The sequence below is a fragment of the Festucalex cinctus genome, chromosome 9 (genome assembly GCF_051991245.1).
Source record: "Festucalex cinctus isolate MCC-2025b chromosome 9, RoL_Fcin_1.0, whole genome shotgun sequence".
Taxonomy (NCBI): Eukaryota; Metazoa; Chordata; class Actinopteri; order Syngnathiformes; family Syngnathidae; genus Festucalex; species Festucalex cinctus.
Genome location: NC_135419.1, coordinates 19,658,910 through 19,685,439, shown reverse-complemented (window position 1 = coordinate 19,685,439; position 26,530 = coordinate 19,658,910). Strand labels below are relative to the sequence as shown.

At 35.9% G+C, this 26,530-nt stretch overlaps 1 protein-coding gene across 2 annotated transcripts in view; it reads right to left on the bottom strand.

The window, feature by feature from the left end:
• Positions 1-1,096: 1,096 nt before the first annotated feature.
• kdrl (kinase insert domain receptor like) overlaps positions 1,097-26,530 on the bottom strand; it is a 77,519-nt gene continuing 52,085 nt past the window's right edge. The window contains exons 19-30 of one of the 2 annotated variants that reach the window (XM_077531640.1): positions 22,953-23,066; positions 21,587-21,678; positions 21,351-21,504; positions 18,584-18,681; positions 18,051-18,173; positions 17,828-17,939; positions 13,927-14,026; positions 9,884-9,989; positions 7,644-7,768; positions 6,200-6,278; positions 5,964-6,067; positions 1,097-4,251 (exon numbers count right to left, since the gene is read on the bottom strand). In XM_077531640.1, the coding sequence (XP_077387766.1) occupies positions 4,068-4,251; positions 5,964-6,067; positions 6,200-6,278; positions 7,644-7,768; positions 9,884-9,989; positions 13,927-14,026; positions 17,828-17,939; positions 18,051-18,173; positions 18,584-18,681; positions 21,351-21,504; positions 21,587-21,678; positions 22,953-23,066 (1,391 nt within the window). In that variant the 3' untranslated portion in view covers positions 1,097-4,067. The remainder of the gene's footprint in view (positions 4,252-5,963; positions 6,068-6,199; positions 6,279-7,643; positions 7,769-9,883; positions 9,990-13,926; positions 14,027-17,827; positions 17,940-18,050; positions 18,174-18,583; positions 18,682-21,350; positions 21,505-21,586; positions 21,679-22,952; positions 23,067-26,530) is intronic. The other variant, XM_077531641.1, reaches the window with a different exon arrangement.

Sequence of the window (26,530 nt, the reverse complement as noted above, 5' to 3'; positions counted from 1 at the left end):
CGCCAAGTAATTGCTCAATAAGTAATGAACAAGGGAGCCATTGTAGTGGCTGTATATTAACTACAAATATCGCAATACTTGCGTAGACTTATCGATAATCTATCGGGAGACAAAGCGATATTGATAAATCGTCACACTCCTATTACTAGTGAGGTAAAACTGTGGACTAGTTAACTGACGTCTGTGCACTATTGTTGCGCCAATAAAATTCCTGTGATGAAAGTTGCTGAGAACTGACATCCCTCGAGAAAGGCTTGCAATTGCCTTGAGGTGCCACAAGACGGCGCCAAAGTGTTGTCATGGCTTCAGGCGTCAACATGAACACAGTGAATTCCCATAGGAAGCCTCGCGTGTGGCGTCCCTTAGTCGCACCGCCGCGATGAAGAGTTCCTTCCTTTTGTCCCCGACATGCTGCCAACAGCTCTGCCGACCGGGAAGCGCCAGCCGTCACGCAGTCCGAGGAGCGCCAGCATTCCTCTCCAGAGGCATGAATGAGTCCAGATTGAAAAAATGTGAATCAACAGGAAGGTCAAGGTTGAAAACGACGAGATGGAAGTCGAGCAGGAAATCTTGCAACCTCCGACCTCGTCATTCACAATGTTCCTCAGGCAGGAATAGAAGTCGGGTTGGGTCTTATAGGCCTCAAATTAAAATATCGTTTCCCTTTCCGCAAAAATAACATTGGAAGAGTAGCAGACAAGCAAGAAAGTAAGAACGTTGCAAATATATTTGAGGGAAAGCGATTATGTGGCTGCATTTTGAGTCATTTTACTGGAATGTTCTTTTTGGGGGATACTTTTCTAATAACAAAATTGGTTAATTTGTGAGGATTTATTTCAAATTACGTATTAAGAATCGTGAGCAGGCAAGCTAAGACATGACGATGTGGCCAGTCTGGAGATAATCACATTATTGGAGCTGTCAACAACACGATTCAAGAACGGGGATTTTGGGTAAAAATAATGGTAAACTCATCACTACATATATACATATATATATATATATATATATATATATATATATATATATATATATATATATATATATATATATATATAAATTTTTGATTAAATAAGACAAGAAAAAACAGAAAACATTTAAAGTATAAATATATAGATCTTTATTTACTCTATATGCTCAGCAACAGTGTTGTGGAGAATTAATAATAATAAAAATCAAAAAAAGTGTTACATGACATGAATGAAGTTGAATGACAAATAAACTGCTGCAGATATTACATACATAAAAATAAAACAACAGATATTATTCCAGATAAGCTGCATTGACGCAAACATTTTGGTTAACTGGAATTTTACAACAAATGTTGGAATGAATAAGGCTAATAAAGGAGTTCAAGTTTTTTTTTTTTTTTTTTTTTTAATTGTACAACTTGTGAGCGATACTGTGGAATAAAAATGTGACAAATATAATATGAAAACAAATACATTTGATATAAAGTATCAGTGCATTATCATTTCCTCTGCGCATAAAAAAAAATAAATCACTTTTTGATGCATTTCCTGTTGGTCATGAAACAAGCAACCTGATGTGTTAACATTTGGTCCACACTACTTTGACGTAACCCTTTCATACTCTATCTGTTGGCATTTGATATTTTCTTGAGAGATGATGATAAACATTCACTTTTACCACGCAGATACTTGAACACCCAAGCAAAAACGCCAGTAACTTTCCGAGCTTTCTTAGTTTGTGAGCGTCACTTTTTGGGGATTTTTTATTTTTTTATTTTTTTTTAATTTTTTTTGAGGGAAAGGTGAAACCTGCTTTCAAGGTGGTGCGTGACCGTCTTGTAATTGGGAGTTGGCCCAGTGTTGCACGGAGGAGTCCACAAAATAACTTTACTTTCTCCTACATCAGGAGTTATTATAGTTTGGGATTTTTTTTTTTTAATTTAATTTAGGTAGTTTTAATTAGTTTTCAGGGTGGTTCTGTTAATTTTTATTAGTTTTAGTTATTTAAGAATTGCTTCGTTTTTAGTTTTAGTTTCAGTATTAGTTTTAGTTGTCTTTTTTTGTTTTGTTTTTTAAAATCTGTATTACTCGTGCGCCATATTAAAAAAAAAAACACCATGGGAGTGACGTCATCTGAAGGTGCTTTTCTATTGGCTGCTGCGAGATGACGTCACTTCTGTGTGACACACTTTCAAGCGTCCTTTTTCCGGTTAATCTCAAAATAGATCGACTTAAAATCATCCCCCAAAGCCTCATGCATTCAATTCATTACCAAAGACTAAAAAAACGAAGGACATTTTTGCTACAATTAGTTTTAGTTAGTTTTAAAAAACAGTTTTGTTTTTATTTTATTTTGTTACAAATTTTTTTTTAATTTTAGTTTTAGTTTTTTTTCATTAGTTTTAGTTCACTAAAATAATCTTGCCTCCTATATGTCCAACTTGGAAATAAACGACGATGCTGCTGTTTTCAGATGCCGTCTATGACCTTCAAAAGACGCATGATTCTGTGGTGGAAATATAGACAGTTCTTCGTATGGTTTAAAACTGCCCTATGAACACTGTTCTATTAAAAACAAAATATGTACATGACTTGGATTGTTTCAAAATTTCACGGGACTTTAGGAAAAGTCATGCAACTTCCTGGTAAACGAACATTTTTGTTTTTCTTTAATTGCTCTCAAATGTCAAAATTGACCCCGAAGAGTATCTAAGGGCCCCCCCCCCAAAAAAAACAAAAAACAAAAAAAAATTCTGTTAAAAAAAAAAAATAATGGCATTGGGCAAAGTGCAAGCCAATGGTTGGCACGACGACGAGGAGGAGGCGGAGTCGAGCCGCTGAATTCTGTCAGTGAATACAGCAGCATAAACATCTGCGTGGTGCACGTCAGCTTTGCTTAAACATCACTCCACGCCCACAACTTGCTAGTTGACAGTGTTTACAATTGAAATAAATACATGCTTTGTGTTTGGGGGAAAAAATGTGAACAAAAAGAAGCTTCGTATGATGTCGGAATTGTGTTTTTATCTGAATTTGTAAATGAGGAACTATACAATTGAGTAGAGGTTTCTTTAATTTATTTTTAAAGAAGAAAATTGTTTTATTTGTGGCTTTATGAGAATTTTTGTAAATTTGTGTGAGTGAGATCATTCTTGGAACAAATTTTAAAGGGATACTTGACTCATTGAGCAAATTTCAGCAGTGAAAAGTTAATATTTTGTCCAGAATGAATTTGATAACTTCATTATTTTCCATGTAGAATTAACATCTGCTGTCGACTGATGATGACATCACTTGTGCTGAGGAAATTTTCTAAGTTTGGTCAGGAAACTAAGCCAGGATTGGTCGTTACCTACTTCCAATTATTGTACAAGAAAAATAATGAAGTTACCATGTTAATTCTAGACAAAATATTCACTTTTGAGGAGCGGGGCGGGGTTAATGGTGAAATTCTGGTAACAGAGGGGTGACATTCCACTACATTAAAACCAAGGTAAGCAGAGCTGCGATTAACAGTGTTGAAAAATGGACTTTTTCATGACCTATATGGGATAGTTGGGTCACAAACGCCATTCATTTGCATTCTTGGTGCAAATGAATGGTGACGTTTCACTACATTAGTGTGGAAATGTAAGCAGAGCTGTAATAAAAATGTTCCAAAATGGGCATCTTGGTGCCAGCAGTTGTGTTGTTAGTTGGCAAACTTAATCATCCTTTACGGCGGTTATGTTGCAAATGGCGTTAGGATTATAAAAGGGGTCCTTAGCAATTTTTTCACCGGCAAGTTAAGACACTTTTGAATTGTGAACAACAAAAGCAATACTGAAAAAAGTTTCCTTATTTTTTTTTTGTCACAATCTGACCTCGAAGCTCGTCTGGTCCTCTTGCTGGCCCTCGTGGAGCCGTTTTCACAGTAGAAAATCCTGATATGGAGCTGACCCAAATACCTGAGCCACTTTTTCGCTTGCAACAAAGTCAGCCCGACGCGTCGTAATTTAGCCCGTCGCTCATTTCACGGTTGTTGTTCTTGCTCAAAGGGCCCGAGGTCTTCTGAGCACACTCGAAAGGCTTGATTGAGAGCGGAGAGCCGCCATCTTAGACGGGCGGCGTGGAGTAGCGCACCACGTAGTTGTAGTCGGGCGGCGGGCTGTGACACTCCAGGTCGGCGTCCAAGGCCGAGTCGTCCAGGCCGAGGTCCAGCGGCGGGACGCTTGGCGAGTACTTGTCCTTGTCGGCCTCGCTCAGGACCGACTCTTTGCTCTTGCTCATCGCCTTCATGCTGCAAACCACAAGGACACACGCGAGTCACGTTAACTTCCACTTGCATTGTTGTTGCACGTTCTCATAAACTTGCAGCTGAATGCTGTTTTGCTGCTGCATCTCGTATTGTTTTCAAAAATGATTTTCAACTGGTGGCTAGGTCGCTGACAGCTATAGTAAAATGTTTTATTTATTTATTTGGCACAATGTGGAGCTGTATCAAGTTCCCACATGGACATTTTACTGAGTCGCAAGGTTCTATTTTATGAAAATTAATGAAGAAACTAAAATTGAAAAAGTATTTTTGTTAAGAAAAAAAAACAAAAAAACATGCTTTTAAAAAAACTAGAACTAACTGAAACTACATCTTACGTTGATAAAACCAGCTCAATTAATTGTAATTATTACATGTAATTTTACAATATTTATTATTGTAGTTAACTATAATAGATGAAAATGTAAAAAAAAAAGAAGACAATTTTTGGCACCACTGGGTCGTGCTATAGATATAACCTTATGTTATATTACATTATAATATTAAAAAAATAAAAAAAACATGTTTTTAAAAAAACTGAAACTAACTGAAACTACATCTTAGTTTATAAAACCAACTCAAACTACTGTAATTAGAGTAAAAATGTCCTTTATTTTAATCTTTTTTTTTTTTTAAATCTTGCCCTCAACAAACTATATATATATATATATATATATATATATATATATATATATATATATATATATATTTAAAAAAAAACTTAAACTAATACCAAAACTATTAAACAGCGCTCTGCAATTAATTGAAATTCAATTACAATTTCAGTTACTACACAAAAATCGGCACAATCATAAACAAAAATAAAAGATGATTGATACTAATTTTGAGTTGTTTAAATTTGATATATTTGCACCTTTTTTTTTGTTTTGTTTTTTTTAAATTACTTAATAATTTTAATTTAATTTAATAAATCTTGCTTGGTCCAAAAAGAACTTTCATAATTAGTGTTTCAAAGACATTTTTTTTTTAAGTCTTAATATCTTTTACAGGTTTAAATCTTTTCTTGTTTTGCACACAAAAAAAAAACAAAAAAAAAACAAGAACAAATGATTGTTGTAATCACGATTTCAATTACGACCAAATTATTCGTGATGAATGTTTTTTTCACAATCCAGCAGCCCTACTATTAAAATGAAGCATTTGTGGTGTAGGGTTGGTGGTTGCGTGGCATGAAATCTACAATTTCCCCTCATATTTCACCGATTATAATAATGATGATGAAATGTGGACGTGCCCTGCCAGTAACCAATAGGCCGCCTGCTTTCAAACAAAGGCGGCCTACAGGGGCGAGAGTGGATAGTGGAGGAGATGCGGGGTGGGGTGCTTGTGAAAAGTTCAAAGGTGGACTGTATGTGAGTGGTCAGTTGCACAACAAGGACACGCGCAAAAATCATTCTTGGCACGCCTGGACTTTAATTGTGCTCATTAATTCACCTGAAACCTAATACAAACCAATTACTCTTCACCTTAATCAGATACTTCAAAATTGTGAAGGTCAAGAGACCAGAGGAAAGATCAAAGGAAAGAAAGATGAATCAAAATCTTCATTTCTAACAGAAAGGTTCTCATGCGATATCCGGAATTTCGGTCCATGTATGAGAACTCGTCCTCACAAGTAAAATGACTTAATGGGTTCCCCCTGCTACTAGTGCCATTTTGCGTGTTTGTGTACGTACGCCAGAGCCATAATGCTGAGAGGTCGTCCGGCCAGCGTCTCCAGCTTCTTCAGAGTGTCCATGTTGTCTGACGAGAGGCCCATCCCGCTGTCGCATTGCACGCCCTGCGCAATGGACACACCCGCACGCATGAAAATTATTTACATACCAATTTCACACTTGAAAAATGTTCAATATGAAAAAATGTTTGTATTCATTTGTTAACATCTGCAAATTGCCTTTTTTATCCATCGTACCTTTTTGATGCGGTTGTCGTCGCCGTCCACGGTGACCTGGTCGAAGGTTTTGACGCTGGCCGGTCTGATCTTGATGTTCCTTAAGGCACAGAAAGATTTTCCGATGAAAATCAAAGTGTCAGCATTTTGCGTTTTGGTGAAGCCAAGCGGCAATAAAACTGCTGCAACTTCATGACGGAAAGCAGGTTGACGGCCTGCAAACTTCTCAAAGGCAACTAGCAAGTTTGAGGGGAAAAAAAACAAAAAACTCATGCCAGTTCCTCGCAATAGTTATACTACTCAATTGATTGAATTTGATTTTTTTGTTATATACTTTTGTTTTAAATTTACGACATTAAATGTATTTTTATTGAATTTAATTTAATGTAATAAAAACATACATGTAATGGATAGGTCAGATGCCAATGAACATTTTGAGTGGTCGTAAGTAAAAAAATATTCATAAATGACTTAGTTATCACATTTTGAAAGTGTTGTTCAATGTTTGGATTTCATGACGCGTTAGCCGGCTAAACAATAGAAAAGTGCCATTGTCGAGAAAAATGAGCATTCCAAATTTATTTTTATTTTTTTTATATAATTAACATATTCAAGGCCCTGATTACATCATATCAAATATTCCAATTTGAACTTTTTTATATATAGATGTACACATTGTTTTTGGTTTTTGTTTTGTTTTGGGTTTTTTTGCTAGTAGCACAGTATTGCTTTTATTGTACATAGAGGGTATCAAAAATAAATAATATATAAACATATGTATGGTTAGGTCAGATGCCACTGAACATTTTGAGTGGTCGTAAGTAAAAAAAATATTCATAAATGACTTAGTTATCACATTGGTTATCACAGTGCTGTCCAATGTTTGGATTTCATGACGCGTTAGTGTGTTAATGTATTTTTATTGAATTTAATTTAAAATTTCATTTGGTATACTTAAAATATGGTGGTAAATGTAATTCATTTGTTTCTAAATTGACTTTTAATTTGGCTTATTTCAATTACTGACAGTCAAATTGATTTATGTAATTTATTTACTTACACTTAAATTAGCTTTATTTATTTATTTTTTTTAATAGACAAACTGGTCAAATTAATTTATTGAAATATCTTTTCCTGAATGTTGTTTCATTACATTAGGTTTAATTTAATATTACTTAGTAAAATTAATAAAACTGGTCAATGTATTTTATGTAATAAAATATTGTATATGTACTTAAATTTGATTCACCTCAAATACTGGAGGCTCATGGTCCAATTTATGGTTTTAAATTTGCTTTGATTGAACCTCCCCCCCCCCCCATTTTCTTGAAACATAACTATCATAAAATACATTTCAATAAATTTAAGTAGAAAAAAAATGACAGGAATATCCTTTTTGTATTAAATCTTGTAATTGTGCGAGGATCACATTGGTCGTGATTGTGATGCCCCACCCCCCACTTACCAGGTACCGCCTGAGTCGCGCTGCGAAACGGGCCGGGTGTGCGTTTCTTCTGCCATCTTGCTGGTGTCCTCATCTCCGACTTTGGCCAGCAGGGCGGTGTTGATGGGTATGTAGTGTTTACCCCCCTAAATGGGCCACACAAACACAAACCATTTGAGTACAAGTATTTGATTCATGGGTATCACTAATGAGAAGCTTACTGTGTGTGTGAAACCTTTTTTTATCGTGGGGTATACAATGTAAACATTGTATATTTCAACACCAGATGGTTCAATCAAACCATATCATCTGTCAAACATGAGTCCGCTAGCTTGATACTAACGTGTAATGCAAATTTCCATAGACAGGCTTACGGAGTTGGCATAAATGTGCCGGTTACTGTTGCTAACCTTCAAACCATAACAAGAGAATTAAAGATTGTATAATAGCACAAATGTTACGGTGTTTTATAAACCTTCAAACAGAATACAACAATTCTTAAAACATTTAAACACTAAAATGTTCAATCAAACCATATAGTCCGCTAGCTTAATGCTAACATAGGATGTGAGTTTGGACCTGATTTGGGGAAAAAGCATCGTAAAAAAAACAAAAACAAAACAAAAAAAACACAAAAAAACCCAAAACCATTCTCCTAAAATAATTTCACTGTAGCTCCGTCCACTTTATATTTTGTTTTTGCCAAACCGTAACAAATGTGCTTGCTATTTGTCAAATATTTGTAGCATGATCTCACGTCACGCTGATGGAATTCTTCCCGTTTCCTCTGAAGCGCTAATAAAAGGCTGATGGTGTCAGCGTCATCTGCGCCAAATGTTTGTACGCGATGAGTACCCCTTCCTCTTTGCCGGCTACTGTGAGCCGCTTGCCTTGACCGCCCACCCGCCCGCCTGCTTCTTGTCAACCCGCGGGACAAGCCAGGCCACGCCCACTTCCTGCTACTTTGCGGCTCTTGCAACTTTCCGTTTGTGACGCTAAAACGATCCTGTTGCTTCACAATCGGCTTTGAGTTGGGATTTATTTGCAATGTAAATGAATTTAAAAATTAAATTTTTTTTTTTTTTTTTTTTTAATAAATACAAAAATAAAGTTAACATTGAATAACTGAAATACAAAGAATATTAAAAAATAAATATATAAAATACTATTTGATTAAAAAGTCCAACATATTAGATTACAAATTGATAATAAATATTAAAATAAATGAAATTTCAATTAATATAATTTTTTTCAAAAACAGTACAATTTTAACATGACATTAAAATACTAATTCAATCACAAATTGCATTAAACAATGCATGTAAACCTAAAATAATAATAAAAAAATAATTAATGAAAATGAATTTTTTTTAGCAGATTAAAATAAAAATAAGATACAAAATTAAATAAAATCTAATTAGTTTATATAAAGCTTCAACATTGTTATCAATTAAATGCAAAATACACAAATAAGGGAAACATTAAATCAAACATTTATAAAATTACCAATTACATTTAAAAATGAAATGCAAAATTAAATACAAATTAAATTAAAAGTACATATTTTTAAATGGCAAAATTAATCTAAAAAATACATTAGCAATTAAATAATTATAAATCAAATTTAAAATACTAAAAACAATTAATGAGAATGAAACTTTTAGACCAAAGAGGAGGTTTATGGATGTAGTTAAAGAGGATATGAAGGTAGTTGGTATGAGAGCAGAGGATGTAGAGGACAGGGTTAGATGGAGGCAACTGATTTGCTGTGGCGACCCCCTGAAGGGAAAAGCCGAAAGAAGAAGAAGAAGGAGAATGAAGCTTTTATAGCAGATTAAAATGAATATAAAAAGATACTAAATTAAATAAAATCTAATTAGTTTATATAGAACTTCAACATTACATTACCAATTAAATGAAAAATACACAAATAAGGGAAACAATATTTATAAAACTACCAATTAAATTTAAAAATAAAATGCAAAATTAAATACACATGAAATTAAAAATGCATATTTTACATATTACAAAACTAATTAAAAAAAATTATATTAGCAATTAAATTGATTATAAATCCAACTTAAATGGAATGTTGTTGGTGACACAGGAAGTTAAAAGATAGACAAGCTACTTGTGCTGATCACCAGCATAACTACTGAGCCCATCGTCATAAAACAAAACAAAAAATGTTCTTTTCCATTTATTGTCGTTCAAGTGTGCCCTTGGAAGAATGTCAAAAATGTTGGTGTGGTGTTGTATACCTGCTGCACGCTGGCCTGAAGGAGGTCTCCCAACTGTTCCACCAGTTCGGTGAAGGTGGGCCGCTCTTGTGGTTCGCCCTGCCAGCACGCCAACATGGTCTGATAGCTACAACACGCACGCACACACATAGCCACACTCTGTAAGAACATACATTAGGCTTGAGGTAATGTAATATGGCACCTCACAGTGCCAAAATATTTAGCATGTTCAAGTGCACAAATGCCAGGTGGTGTTTAGTCAGAGAGGCGCAACATCTGTTGCTCGGCAGTGCTGGCAAGTAACCAAGTACAAATGCTTGATTACTGTCGCTAGATCTGTACCTAACTTGACGACAGTGGCACCTGGACTTCCGAGTGCTCCAAATGAATGAGTTTATAAAGTTAGCAGCTGTCAATTTTTTTTTTTTGTGGTTTGAATGGGATAAACTGTCAAATCCACAAAACACTAGACAAAGTGCAATTTCTGGAGAAATTGCGTGGTAATGCTGAAAGCTGAATGCTAATAGCTAAATGCCTGAAGGATAAATTGTTTAAATTACATAACCAGTAATTACTAGTAATAGTGGTAGTAGTAGTAGTAATATTATTATAAGTCGTGTATTTAGTGCATTTAGAAATATGTTTTTATTAGGGATGCACGATAATGCTATTTTGAACTGATACCGATTAATCAATAATTTAGATGCAGATGTCGACCGTTAAGTCGATAATTGCTGTGTTGTTTAATGCTTAGCATTAGCTTGGCATGCTAACTTAAGATTAGCTTAGCATTATCTTAGCATCATCATTGGCTTAGTATGCTAACCTAACATGCTAAATTAGCATTAGTTTAGCATTCGCTAAGCATTAGCTTATTAGTTTAGCATTACAGTCTTCCCTCGCTATAACGCGGTTCACTTTTCGCGGTCTCGCTGTATCGCGGATTTTTTTTTAAGTGCAATTTTGCATATTTTTTTTTACAGTAATATACCCATTTTATAAAATTTATGAAGGTTTGAACATTGTCAATGTTTGAACAAGAGAGAAATGTGAGAACATGTAAATGCCTCAATGAGAAAAGTGTATAAATTGTGTGGTCCGGGATTTTAGAGCCGTAAAACATTTCTAAGAGTTGTAAAACATAAAGCTAACTACTTCGCGGATTTCATTTATTGCGGGTATTTTTTGGAACCTAACCCCAGCGGAAAACGAGGGAACACTGTATTTTAGCATTATATGAGCATTAGCATTACCTTAACATGTTAACTTAGCATGCTAAATAAGCTTTAGTTTAGCATTAGATTAGCATTAGCATTCGATAAACACTAGCTTAGCATTAGCATTAGATAAGCATTAACGTAACATGCTAATTTAGCATAAGATAACCATTAGCATAACATGCTAATTTAGCATTAGCTTAGCATGCTTTAGCTAAGCATTAGCTTAGTATGCTAACTTAGCATTCCCACTAGCTTTGGAACTCCTAAAATCACTCTTAGGGCCCCACCCCTTAAAGGCGCTTTTTTTTTTTTTTAAATGGCAGTTTGAAGTGGCTAGTGCAGATTGATGGCACAAAATTGGTTTACTTTTGTATGCAATTACTTAAAGAAGTTAAAAGAAATTAAAAAAATATTTTTTTCTATACTTCTACTTCAGTCCATGTGAGAGTACTTTCCCCCCTCTGTGTGCATGTCATCTTGAACCTGAATCCCCTCTTGTTTGTTTTTGAAGCGGCGGCGCATAGTGTGGGATGGTCTCGGGTGCGAAAAAAAAAGCACATCGCTTGTGGCGGCTCCGTGACAAGCTGTCAGTGTCGGGCGGGACCATGTGGGAAGACTCACAAAGTTCTCGTGTGAGGTTCGATCTTCTCATGCAGGAATTTGGAGGAAAAAGAAGCCGCGCCCCTCCCCCCCCAGCGTTTTTTTAAATGGTCGCAATCGTGGTTAACTCAAAAATAAAAATAGGCTCTGGTCAAAATTCAGTTTCATAGCTATGCTAATGCTAAAAACGCTAAATTAGAAACTATATTTACTCCATGTACGCCACTTTTATGCAGCGATGGTTGTTTTTAAAGTGCTTTATAAATAAAGCTGAGTTGAGTGGTACCCTTCAGGACCCCACTAGGTAGCACAAAAACGGCCACTATTAAATTTTTATAAGGTGGAATGTAGGTAGAAGGTGCAAAGTTCAGCCTCACTAGTAGCATTTAGTTGTTGGCCTAGTATACTGTGTTATCCTACTAGTGAGTACGACAAAGGAGTGTTCACTCGTATATGGATTTTGAAATGGATGTCAAGGCTAATGCAGTAAATGCTGAAAGATTTTTTTCTTTCTTTGCACTCGAGTAGTTCCATCAATCTTTCTTGTTTTCCAAGCGGTTCGCCTCAACTTCTGTTTAATGACAATCTGGAATCGAACCATCGACACGTTTACGGCCCTCTCGCGCCAAGCGAAAACAAAACAAAATGAATTCATCGACTTTGCGGCCGAGACTTTGATTGAAGATGATGGCGAAAATCAAAAGCGCATGCAGACGGGCCGGTGCCGAGTGTTTTTCTCCTCTTGATCGATGTGAGATTGGAAGATGAAACCTGTTGATAATCTCGAGGAATGCACTTGCAGTCGTTGGGGTTAATTGTGTGCGTGTTTGGAGCCGCAACGTCTCGTCACGGGGGTTTATTTACGTGGTCAAAATCGGAATTGGGGCGGCCCTGAATCATTCCGACTGCGCTCTGTTTGACGAATGAACGCTACTAACAATGTGAAGACAAAGGGAATCTCAGATATTATGAGGAATAGGTTGCAGATTGGTGAAAAAAAATCAGCCACATAGACTATGAGTATGAAAGTAAACCCTCTCCATCGTGTTACGTTTCACAACACCTTCGCAGTAAGTGAAGTCCGGGATATAAAAATTCCCTATTTAAATATTCCCTAGTCATGATTTTATAGCATTTATGTGACTTAATTTTACGGTCATTAAACACAATTTTAAAATAATACAAACACATTTAAAAACATATTTTGCCTATTAAATAAGGGCAGGCGGTCTAAAAAGTGTACCGATCCATCTCCATGTATACAACAAATAAATCCCATTTGTTCCACTTCCAAGCTAACAAACTTAACTTCTTATCTCGCAAGATTAATCATTAATCATGCCCAAAGATAATTAAATGAACCTTTTGCCATCACTTTCTGGAGGCATAAAAAGAAGGATTGAAATGGAGTGACATTCAATAATCTACAGCAAAAACTAGGCTGAGCTCACTGATCTATATTATATGACTGGATAGCCGATAGGCCAAAACTTTTAAGGTCGCGAGGCCGCCATATAGCTCCTCCCGAGAAACGTTTCTTGGCATACGATCAGATACATTTACAGTATCCAAATTGGAGAACATTTGAGACAGTACTTAGTATAAAACGGCATAATTTTATGGTGTTTTAAATTTATTAAACATAAAAAAGGAAACTCAAACTATTTTTTAAAATTAAATAACTAATTCAACAAAAGATGCCTCTGCCAAATCTAATATTGAGGTCTAAAGAACTGAACTGAGTTATGAGCAGCACATACCACTTATTTTTATTTATTTATGTATTTATCATTTTTATTTATTTATTTGTTTATTTATTTGTTTATTTATTTATTGGTTTATTTATCTATTAGAATTTTTTTACTTAATGACCACCCCGGGACATCTCCGCCACCAACCCCCCAACCCCCACCCCACCCCCACGAGCTGTATGTCTCATCTATCTGTACGTATACCGTATGGTTTATACCGTAGTCTGCTGGTGAGGTGGGAGTAACAAGATGTCCACCCTGTGACTTCAACGGCTTGCACGGGCGTGTATGGGCTATCAGCTGGCTGAGCTTGAAATATTTCCTGTTTTTACGCTACTTCTTCTCTTCTTCTTTCAAATTGAGTGTCCAACAAAAGGTTGTCACCATCTAGTGGTCAAAACAGTGTAATTTCACCTCAAAAATAAACAAGCAATACAATAGTTGTACTGACTCATGTCCCCTGCAATGTAGTGAGAGTGAGATGAAGACTAACATTTCAGAGGAAGAGTATTCCGGGGCTCTCATCCTGGTGCCTTCTTTCAGTCTGCAGCAAAACTCCTCGTCGATTTGGACGCCGGGGTACGGCGACGCTCCTAAACCAGGCGACAGGAACACAAAATTATATTATGACTGTCTTATTAGTCCTCTTGTCCTTCCACTATTATACAGTTATGACATTTCTGCATACTAGTAAAACTAGGTCACTGTCACACTAATTGAATGACTACATGTTACTAGTATGACTATATTTAGGACAAAGAATAGGACTAGCACTTTACAATTCGAACGAACGAGTACGTTACGGACTAAACGGCTTTCCATGTTTTCCCCGGTGACGTTGATGATGGAGGCTGCAAACTCAAGCCAGAATTATGTAAATAAGATTTGAGGCGGCAATAAAAGTTAAATGATTGCCCTCCGCCCACACTTTTTTTTTTTTTTGGGCACAAAAATATACACAGTAGTAGTTACGGTGCAGTGTCAATACATGTAAAATACGGCACGCTTACTCCTGAGTTGTGTTTGACTTAAGAGTATCATCAATCAAAAAGCAGCAATTTATTTGCTTCCAAAATGTTCAGGCTGCAACTCAAATGGGAATGTTGGAGCGTACGTTCCATGTGGGGGGGAAAAAAAAGAGCAGTGCTACATTTTCACTCGAATATCATTTGGCAGCTTTTGGAACAATTCCAGGTCCGACCTCTGAGACCATACGTAGCGGTTGTTGCTTTTTAAATGTTTAAAGTTTAAAGTTTAAATTTATCGATTATCATGGAGCCATTTTTTAACTTACTGACTGGCAGCCATTTTCACTGAAGCAACCCCTTTCGCTCCCGGCTGGTTTACTGGATTTTGACTGATTTTGCAAGGTCCACAGAATATTGTGTTCTATTTTTATAAAAACATGGAACCTACCAAAAAAAGATTAGTCTCTTCTTTCATTAGGAAAAAAAAGTACATTTGTATCTGTTTCTGTTTTGCAGCAATTAGCATTAGAATATAGTTAAGTTTCATCATTATTCACAAACCCGTTGAAAACACTGGAAAAAAAAAAAGAGTTTGTTGCAACATGGCCCTGGCTGATCTCTTATACTCTGCTTCCATCTGCTGGCTGTTTTTTTTTTTTTTTTTTTTTTTTGCAATGACTACCATTGCTTTAAGCGACCTCTTCATGTCAGTAGCTATATCAAAGCCTTCTGTATTCTCTAGCATAAAAAGAAACAAAAAACATATAAATTAGTTTTTGGGGGTGCAGGACAAAGTATTAAAAACACATTCATATGTTTTTTGGGTTTGAATGAGTTAATTTAAAATTGTCCAAATCCTCTGCAGGTTTCAGCATATCAACAGTAATTTTTCACCGGTTTCTGTATTCCTTCTTGAAAGAAATGATTTTCTTCTGCGTTTTATTAAAGTAAGATATTTGCAAACATCTGTTTTTACTTTGGAAAACAATAACCGGTAACATAGTACACCATCAAACAAAATGCTTTTGTAATACACTTTTAATGCAAACTTAAAATGAATCAAATTAATCGACTGAGTAATTAATATATTAATCGATGCCAAAAATATTAGATCGTGACAGCACTAGCACCCGTTGCACAAGTTTGGCTGACTCAGGATGAATAAAGAATAAAAAAAGGCATCTTTGGGTGTTACAAAGGTTATTTTGGTTAACTAAAACTAACGAACGAACTAAAACAAAAATTCAAAAAACAATTTCATTAACGAAATAAAATAAAAACGAAAATGCTTTTCAAAAAATGAAAACTGAAACTACGTTTTATGTTTACAAAACTAACTACAACTAATTTTGATATTAACCGGAATAAGTTGAAAAAAACAGAAGTGACGTCATCTAGCAGTAGCCAATAGAAAAGCGCCTTCAGATGACATCGCTACCATGGTGTTTTTGTTTTTTGTTTTTTTAAATATATTGTGCATAATACACTTAAAAAAATAAATAAGTAAATACAACTAAAAACTAATACTGAAACTAACTAAAACTAAACTAAAAGTAAGAATTTATTAACTAAAACTAATAAAATCTAACATCCACACTAAAAACTAATTAAAACTAACTACATTTAAAAAACAAAACTGAAATGAAAACTAACTGAAATGAAAATTCCAAAACTATAATAATCCTTAGAAACCCACTTGGTATAGAAATAAACACATTTTGTGCAAATATCATACTTTCTGACTTGACCTAGTTTTTCCCAGGTGTTGCCACGGTAAAAGCCGTCCCAATTGCTTATTGATGAACATTGTTTAATGGAAACGAGCAATCATCCGTTTGGTTTTTCTGTACACACTCAATCAGCGCGTGAACAAAAGCGTTTCATTCGGTATCGCTCTTTTCAAGATTTATTTGTCCGACTAACGCTCGCCAGATGTGTACGTGCGTGTTCCAGCTGACACAAGACAAATGTGTCAGTGACGTCACTTCTGAAGGACGATTGGTCACACCGCGATTCTTTTCAAAATGTTCCCGCTCAAAAGCATTGCATCGAGCGGGTTTCTTTTTTTTTTTTTTTTTACTCCCCCCCATTTTCTGTGATGTCTTCGTGGCTTCCCGTGGTGACGTGTAATATTTCATGTTAAGTCCGCCTATAGAAACGTTCGCTCTGGCTGCAAAAGCAATGCACAATGCCCTCGTCACCGTTTAACAGTGTGGGGGTTCGCAACTTTGCATTGACATCAGGACGCGGTTGTTTGGCAACGCCGTTTGGTCAGCTCGCATTCGAGAAGTGGTGGCCACTGACCTACATTTTACATTTCATGCCAAATATTCATTCTATGAAATTATATTATATTCCTGATCTATACTCGGACTTTCAGTAAACACAGATGTTAGATTTTTTTTTTTTTGTATCCAATCAGAGCGCTGGCACTGGATGAAGAGTTTCGAAGAGTTTTGAATAGTTGCTTTGATTAGTTGGTGAGAGCAAAATGTGATACGGTCTACTTCAACTGTCAAAACTCATCTTTAAAGATTTAAAATATTTAATAATCAGCTTTTAATTGTTTTTTTTTGGTCATCATTAGATGACTATTGATTGTGAACTGTTCCAGGTGATAGCATGAGTTAGAGCTGTGCAATTAATCAAAATTAATTACGATTACAATTATGCTCCACAATTACAAGATTGGCATAAATAGAAAAACGCAATTTTTTTTTTTTTTTTTTAAACAAGTTGCACTTTTTTCAAGGCTGTTAAACTAGTATTCGTTTTACAATGCCTAATACTATGAGTTGAAAATTTGCACTTGCGAGATCTATTCAAAACTATTTAACTATTTAAACAGTCCTATGGCAATTTATAATTTTATTGCAAATAAACTCCAATGCGCTTCATTTGTTTATGCAAGGAAACCATACTTGAATTTATACATTTGCACCTTTTTCTTTAATTTAATTTTAATTTTTTATTTTAATTAAAAAAAATAAAAATAAATCAATTTTGTGTGGTCCAAAAATTAACACCATTATTAGTATTTCAAATATTTTTATTTTTTTATTTTTTACATGTTTAAATATTTTATTGTTCTGTACCAAAAAAATAAATGGCTTGATATAATCATAATTTCATTTATTACCAAAATAATTGTCAATATTTTTTCATAATCGAGCAGCCTTAACACAAGTTATTTTGCAATTTTTTTGGGCGTTACTTTGAATGGCGGGTTGAGTTCAGACTTTTCACAGAGCTTAACACTTCAATTAGAAACATTCTTACTTTATTTTATTTTTTTAGTATGTTTGTGCAATCAAATATTTTACTACAGCCACCAAAATTTAGAAAAGAACAAAGACATCGACTTGAATTAAGAGCGATCAAATGTGTGTTTTTTTTGTTGTTTTTTTTTGTTTTTTTTGTATGTACCCAAGGAGAAGATCTCCCACATGAGAACACCGAAGGACCACACGTCGCTTTGGGTGGTGTAGATCTTGTCGAAAATGGCCTCGGGAGCCATCCACTTGAGCGGCAGGCGTGCCTGGAGAAGCACAAAATCAGAATTCACAATCATTATATTGAATTTTTGTATATCACATTGACGTTTCCCATCATTGCAAAGTGCCAGGCGGCTGACGTCGGCCAAACTCACATCTCCTTTGCGCACGTAGTCGGGATCCTTGTAGATGTCTCTGGCCAGCCCAAAATCGCAAATCTTCACCACATTGTTCTCGGAGAGGAGGATGTTTCGAGCAGCCAAATCCCGATGGATGCACTGAGTGGCGCGCAGGAAAAAAAAAAGCCAGTTGTGAGTTGGAGGCTCGCGTGTAGTTAATATAGGCTTGAAAAGCAACATGAGGTTAAGCGATTGCAAAAAAAAAAAAAAAGAAAAAGGACATGATGTCGTCCATAATCCAGGCTGAAAATGTTGATTTACAACAATGGCTGCATTTCTAAATCAGTCCCAGCCACTCAACTTGGAAGAATGAATGACTACGATAAACAGGTGGGGTTGAAAATACGATGGAGAAAACCATTTTCAAGTTTTTGGACTTGAGCTCGCTTGGCTCTTCGTTTGAATCAATCAAAACAACATGACCTTTGCATAAAAACGGAAAATTTCTCATTTGCTGTAATGAAGTTTTTGCTGTTGCGCAACACATTACGTAAAGTGATTTTGAGTACCTTGCGAGAGGCCAAGAACTCCATGCCCTTTGCCACTTGGAAGCTGTAGCAAATCAAATCTTCCAAAGTCAAAACTCGCTTGTATAAATCCTCGGATTCTGCAAAACAAATAAAAGGATTGAAAAAAAGAAATATATATATATATATATCATCCAGTGAAAGATGTTTTTCCTTCTGGATTTATAGGAATCATTCTTCAAGGAAGACTGAGACATTATAGAAAATTATATATATATATATATTAGGAGTGTCAAAATGAGTGCCTTCATTTTGAATTAATTTAAAGTTACTTTAATGCCACTATTTTTTGTTTTTAACGTGCAATTAATAACCGCCCTTTACTTGGAAAGTCTGTACTGGGGGAATTCCATTCGCAATGCATCAGACATGTCCACATAAACATTTAGCAGTAATAAATGTAATAATATATTTGTGGAGACTGGGTCAAGTTGTATTTTACAATTTTTCTCAACTTTCTCCACCCATCTCATGATCAGCTAGGGTGCGTGAAGATCCAGAGCCACTTTCAAGCATGCACGGTGTACTATCATGCCTGACTGCTATTATGTTAAATCCAGTTCTTAATTATTATTATTATTATTTTATAAGCGGAATCAACAGGCAAACAAAATTTCAAGTTCACTCCCTACTGTGGCATTTTAAAAGGTGCCTTCAGGTATAAGTGGGGGGCCATGTTATGTCACGTATGTTTCCTTTTGGATATTGAAAGCACTATGGGTCAGGTGACATGCGCACACGGGATTGGAAGCTGCAGGTCGGGGGGGGGGGGGTTCAAAAGAAGCACCACCTGAGTAAACAAACAACTAATCAAAGCCAAATAACACCTCCGGAACAACACGTCTGCCGTTCGGGGGCGGAGAGAGAAAGAGAGCGGGTCGGCGCAGGAAAGGCAACCGCCTCCAGACCCAGTGGGGTGACGGCGGCCGCCTGCTGCACCGATTGTACGGCCAGACAGGAGGAGGAAACGTCCGCAAAACAATCTGAGGGGGAGTGTTTGTGCCCCAGTGCGAGGGGCGGAACAGCGGCGTGGGAGGAAGGTGGAGTTTGGGGTCAAGGGGGACAAACGGAGGCGGAAGAGGGGGGCCACTGGCTACAGACGTGTTTTGCTAGTCAAAGTTAGCTCGGTAACAAGTTGCGCTCTGAACAACCAATCAGAGGGTATGCCAACTAAAATGTTCTTATTTCCTGGGGCAAATGGAACCTGAATGTAACAGTCGTCAACAGCTCGTTAAAAGAAAAGAGGCACAAAGTGAGGTGAGGAAACGTTTTGTTAGGGCAAGCCAAAATATGAACCGAGAAGGAGGGAACAAAAACGTTTGCCGAGTGGCATCTGCAGAGGTCAAAAGCAACAGGGTATGAAATGATGCGCTAAACAACTTGCCTTCAATTAGTCAAGTCAAGTCAAGCCATATAATTAGAAGTCAAACCTCCTGAGGGGTTATTTTTAATTTTGTTTAATTTTTAGTTGGGTGAAAAGGATCCAGTTATTATTTGTATCTTATTTATTTATTTTAAACAATTTGGAGGGGAAAAATATTTATTTATGTATTTATTTATTTATTTATTGTTTTTGAGCTGATCCAAGTAGCTAACTCCCATTCATTTTATTGAAAGTTTATCCCCATTTTTTTTCATTAATTTGGGATGTTTAAATGGTTGTGGGGGTGGGGGGTGGGACACTACACCCCCCCCCCCCCCCCCCCCCCCCACACACACACACACACACACTACATTTATTATGTGCATCATTAATAGGCATATTTTCGCTATTTGCGGGCCAATCTGTCTGTATCTCATGCAAATAAGTGACAGTCGGGCCAAATAAATATCCCAATTTAGGTAAGAGATGCACCAATCCACAGCTTGGGTTAATTTGGCAGAACTTGCTGGGTTGTTTTGTACAAAATGACCCAATTTTGGGGGGTTATCTTGTGTAAAATGACCCAATCCCCCCCCCCAAATGATTTTGTGTAAAACAACCCAACTTTTAGTTGGGTAAAATTGACCCAAGTAGTGATTGGATTTTTTTCCTTCATTATTTATTCTTTTATTTCTTTATTCTTTTTTTTTTTAAATTATTATTTTATTTCTTTATTCTTTTATTTCTATATTTATTCTTTAATTTCTTTTTCTTTAATTTCCTTATTTATTCTTACATTTATTTATTTATTTATTTATTCTTTTATTTCTTTCTTTTATTTCTTTATTTATTCTTTTATTTATTTAGTTATTTATTTCTTTATTTTATTTCTTTATCTTCATTTCTTTATTTATTCTTTCATTTATTCTTTTATTTAATTATGTATATTTTTATTTTTGTATTTATTTACTTATTCTTTCATTTATTTCTTTATTCTTTCATTTATTTCTTTATTTCTTCATTCATTCATTCATTCATTCATTCTCCCAAAATTGCGTCAAGTTTGAGCCAGCTGTTCTTAGGGTGTGCTGTATATCCTTAACGCATCGCTGAAGTAATAGTTCAATTGAGAAGCTGAAATCTGACAAAAAGAAAAAAAATCTAACATCACGTGCTGGAAGCAATGCAGCTGAATGAAATGCTACTAACTGAAGATGTTATTAAGAACCGTTTTCATAGAAAAATATGAAACTTTTCGGTTATAAATGTCGGTCATTCACTGCTTGTTATAGCATTGAAGCAGCAACAGGAAGAAGTTGGAGGCTAAACAGGAGGAGGACCAAACAGAAACGGAAGCCGCAAAGGAATGCAAGGCCCATCGGTTACCTTCTTCCTCTTCCTCCGAGTCGCAGTAGCTTTTATCTTCGATGAAACCGGAACTGGCAGAGCTTCCCGTGCTGGCCACGCTCTCCAGGCGGCGTTTCATCAACTCGCTCAGCTCGCACGCCGTGCCCGACGACGGCGCCTTGCCGTCCTGAATCTGAAACGCAAAAAATGACAACGATGTGGCCATTCAAACGGTGAAGTCGTCTCACCACCGAACGGAGCGGGAGGAGACTCACCTTGTAAACCACAAAGTCGTCTCGCTTGCCTCGTAAATAGTTGGACAGATTGCCGTATTTGCAGAACTCCACGATCATCATCAGGGGCCCTGCTTAAGACGAGACGCACCAAATGAACCGACTAGCCGACGTCCATGCTAATTTACCTTAGCATTTTGAATTATATGTTAGCATTAAACTAGCAGATTTTTTTTTTTTTTTTTTTTTTAAGATGATGAAATGATGATGATCATTTATCGTCATCGGGCGCGAGTTGGAGCCTATCCCAACTGACTTTGGGTGAAAGGCGTGAACACCCTGGACTGGTCACCAGCCAATCACAGACCACAAGCTTTTACTGAGAGGTGTACTCACTTTTGTTGCCAACAATTCAGACATTAATGGCTGTGTTCATTAATTTTGTGGTGATAGTAAATTTGGCCGATTCAAGTGGCCATCTTGGATTACAGTGTTCCCTCGTTTATCGCAGGTGCTACGTTCCAAAATCTACCTGCGATAATGGCAATCCGCGTTAATTAAAAAAAAAAAAGAAAAAAAAAATCCATTAATTATATATATTTTCTTCATTTGTTTTTTCGTTTTGGTATGATTTTTACTTGATTATAAATGCTTTTTCATTAATGTTCTATTTTCATTTACATTCATTTTTTTTCCATTAAAAGTATGTTGTTGTTTTTTTTCCATTTATCACAGTATACAGTGTTCCCTCGCTATAACGCGGTTCACTTTTCACGGTCTCGCTGTATTTTTACAGTAATGTATCCATTTTATAAAATTTATGAAGGTTTAAACATTGTGAATGTTGAAACGAGAGAAATGTGAGAAAATGTCAATGCCTCAATGAGAAAATGTATAAACTGTGTGGTGGGGGGTTTTAGAGCCTTAAAAACATTTATAATTAATTTAAAAAAAAAGCTAACTATGTACTTGGCAGATTTCATTTATTGCGGGTATTTTTTCGAACCTAACCCCAGCGGAAAACGAGGGAACACAGTATGAGTTTTAGTTTATTATGAATGATTTTTCATTCATCATTTGTTTGTTTTTTTAATTTACAGTCATTTTTAAAATATGTGTTTTTAATTTACTTGTTATACAGCACAGTATATATTTCCTATCTTCGTAATGCAATGTCGTGTAGCGACGGGACAGACACCGTTGGAAAGGTCTCGTCAAGACAAATACGCGGATTGGACGTAGGGTTTGAGAGATACGGCTGCGCAAAGAGACAACAACAACAACAAAAAAGCACACTGTAAAAAATCCGCGAAACAGCGAGGCCATGAAAGATGAACCCGGCAATAAACGAGGGAACACTGTATACGAGTGAGTAGGAGGGCGGTGGAAGTGTAGAATAATTTCTGACCTCCAGGCTTGGTGCAAGCGCCCAGCAGGTTGACCACGTTGAGGTGGTGGCCGATGTGAATCAGGATCTTCAGCTCCGACATCAACGCTTTGCGCTCGTTGGAAGTCGCGCCGCCTGCGGGGAAGAACGCACAGTTGTTTGAGCCATTTCGAATAACAATTCTCTTCGACTGTTTACGATCATCGCGATATCTGCATAATATGGAACAGACAACAGATGAGTCGTTTTCTTCTATCCGCTACAAATTCAGAAAATTAATCTGAATCAAGCAGAGCTACTACGGAAAGAACATTTGAGTGTTATGCATTTTTTTTGGGGTCGATACCGATTATTGGCAGGAAAAAAAAACAATTACCAATTAATCCGTCGATTATTTAAAAACAATATATAATGCATAAAATTAACCCTTTCCCCAATTCCTTTGCATGCCACTTGCAACGCAAACTTTCGCTATTAAGAGTTTCTGCTTTGAATGACAAGTCCATATCAAAACATTTCATGAAGTATACAAGGTTATTGTATAGATTTATGCATCAATAATAAAACCATTCTTACTTGTTTACAACTGCTGTAAAGCGCTGACCTTTTCTATCCCATCTGTGGGTATGTGTTCCCACAAGATTTGTGTGTGGTTATTCTATATTTGAAGGAAAAAAACACTCCTGAAGTCGATGTTAATTTCCTGCTAGCATTTGCTAACTTCCTGTTAGCGCTAGGCTAGCGATGTTTTAAAACGAAGCATGTTTTGTTTATATATACAGTGAATATAATTCTTAACGTTGTGTATTTAGTTTTAAAGTTAAGTCCTGCTAGTATTTGCTAACTTCCTGTTAGCGCTAGGCTAGCGATGTTTTAAAAACGAAGCATGTTTTACATATATAGAGTGGATGTAATTCTTCGCGTTGTGTATTTAGTTTTACAATTAACTCATTCACTCCCAGCCATTTTCACAGAAGCAATCCCGTTCGCTCCCGGCTGTTTTACTGAATTTTGACTGATTTTGCAAGGCCCACAGAATACTGTGTTCAATTGCTATAAAAGCATGGAACCTGTCAAAAGAAAGATTAAAGTCTCTTCTTTCATCAGGAAAAAAAAATGTTTCTATCTGTTTCCATTTTGCAGCAATTACCATTAGAAGAGAGCTAAGTTTCATCAGTTTTCACAAATCTATTTAAAATTCTAAGTAATTGAGTTGTTTTTTTTAAGATGGCCCTGGTTGATCTCCTTTCCTCTGTTGCCACCTGCTGGCCGTTTGTGTAATAACTACCATTTCTGCAGCCGTTCTTTGCAGTTGAGAGGCTGCATCAAAGCCTTCTGTATGCTCTAGCATTAAAACAACAACAACAAAAAAACGTATAAATACGTATAAATACGTCTTTGGGACACTTAAAACATTTAAATAAAAAAAAGTATTTACACGTTATTGGGAGCAAATGAGTTAAGTCCAACTGCGGTATTATTAAACAGCTTAAAGGACGCTTGGGGAGACAACAGAATAACCAGAATAAGATGCGCTACACACTTGCTAGTTGCTAATGCTAAGCAAGCAAAATGATGCATTCAGGGTACTTTCACAGCGTCGGAAACTTTGGTTTTCTTCTAACGTTTTAAGGGGAAAATAATTGGCCAATTGTTTTTGCCAATGTTTGAAGACCGATTAATCAGTCTACTAGTGAAAACAAAGTGCACCTTGAACTGGATATGAAGCATAACTTCAGTCTGTTCCAGATGATATAACGGTGAAGTCATCATGTGCAAAATAGGACAGACGATTCCAAACACGAGACTGTTATCGTTGACGGAACACCGGCTGAGTTTGGAATTTAATAACGCGTGTTCATTAAACATGATGTGAAAGATGCAGATAATCTTGATTTAGCGAGGATTTTGACATTTTGTGGGGTTTCATGTTGCTTGGCCCAGTCTGAAATTTATGAGCCACAAAAAGTCTCTGCTCGTGCAATCCAAAATCCAAAGCGAGTCAATCTGCCGCTCGCCATTAAAGTTGACCTGCGAGTCGATGACGGAGCCAGCGAGAGGCGTTCGTTTATTTGTGATGAAGATGAATTCCACAGCAGCCGCTGCCATTTATTCCTATGCTTATCTGTGCTGATGCATTATCCGCTCATATCACAATTATGAGGATTGATGATAGTGTGCAAATCTAAAAAATGGTGCATATCGATTTTAAATTCGACACCATTTTGTAATAGACGATTCTCACTCAAATGAACTTAAATTTTAAAAAGATGTGGGAGGAAAAAAACTAAGAAAATGTTCAATTCCTTGCTTATTCATATTTGTCTTTTTTTTTTTTCCCATTCTCCATTGTGCTCTGTTCTCTCTTTCGGGGACCAGGAAGGAAAACATTTTGGATGAAAAAGTTTTCCAAGAACCGCATCATAATCGTAACGCCAAATAAACAAAACTGCCATCTGTACCATTAAATGCAATAAACGGCTATTTTTGAGAAAAATACATCTGAAATGAAATTCTTTTTTTTTTTTTTTTTTTTAACACATCATTGCATCATTACACTGCAATTGGCTGGCAACCAGTCCAGTGTGTGCCCCGCCTACTACCCAGAGCCAGCTGAGATAGGCTCCAGCACCCCCCGCGACCCTTGTGAGGATTAAGCGGTCAAGGAAATCAATGAATGCATCATTACATTTTGCTCTTTTGTTGGTATGATACAAAACTAGCAATATAATTGATTATCTCCATTTTGTTCTTCTGTGAAATGCTATTGCCTGAAATAAATAGTAATCATATTATTAATAAATATCATTAATTAATTGTTATAAATATACATATTTAACTAATTAAATAAATAAAGTCATTAATGGAATTTCAAAAATACAACTTTAAAAATTTCACTCTGGAAAATACGCTTTTTTTTTCTTTTTTTTAAATAAATAAATAAAAAAATGTTTGGGACATTCTCAGTAAAAGAAAAAAAAAAGAAACAAAAATAGTGATAATTTATTCCTGCATTGTGCCTTTTGTTCTCAAAAATTAACTCATTTGCTCCTAAAAACATATAAATACGTTCTATATTAAATGTTTTAAGTGACCCAAAGACGTGTGTATATATATATATATATACACACGTTTGGTTTTTTTTATGCTAGAGCAATATGCTGTATATCTTGTTTTCATGTGATATTGTTGGGCTTCTATATCAAAAACTTGAATTTGTATACAGTATTCCTATTTTATACTTTTGTCTAACTCATTTGCTCCCCAAAACGTATAAATACGTTCTATTCTAAAGGTTTTAAGTGTCCCAAAGACGTATTGATACGTTTTTTGTTGTTGTTTTTTTTTGTTTTGTTTTTTTGTTTTTTGTTTTTAATGCTAGAGCATACAGAAGGCTTTGAGGCAGCCTCTCGACTGCAAATATTGGTTGAAGAAATGGTAGTTATTACACAAACGACCAGCAGGTGGCAGCAGAGCAAAAGAGATCAACCAGGGCCATGTTGAAAAAAAAGCTCAAATACAATTTTAATTAAATGTGTCAATAATGATGAAACTTAGCTATATTCTAATGCGCTTGCTGCAAAATAAAATCAGATAGA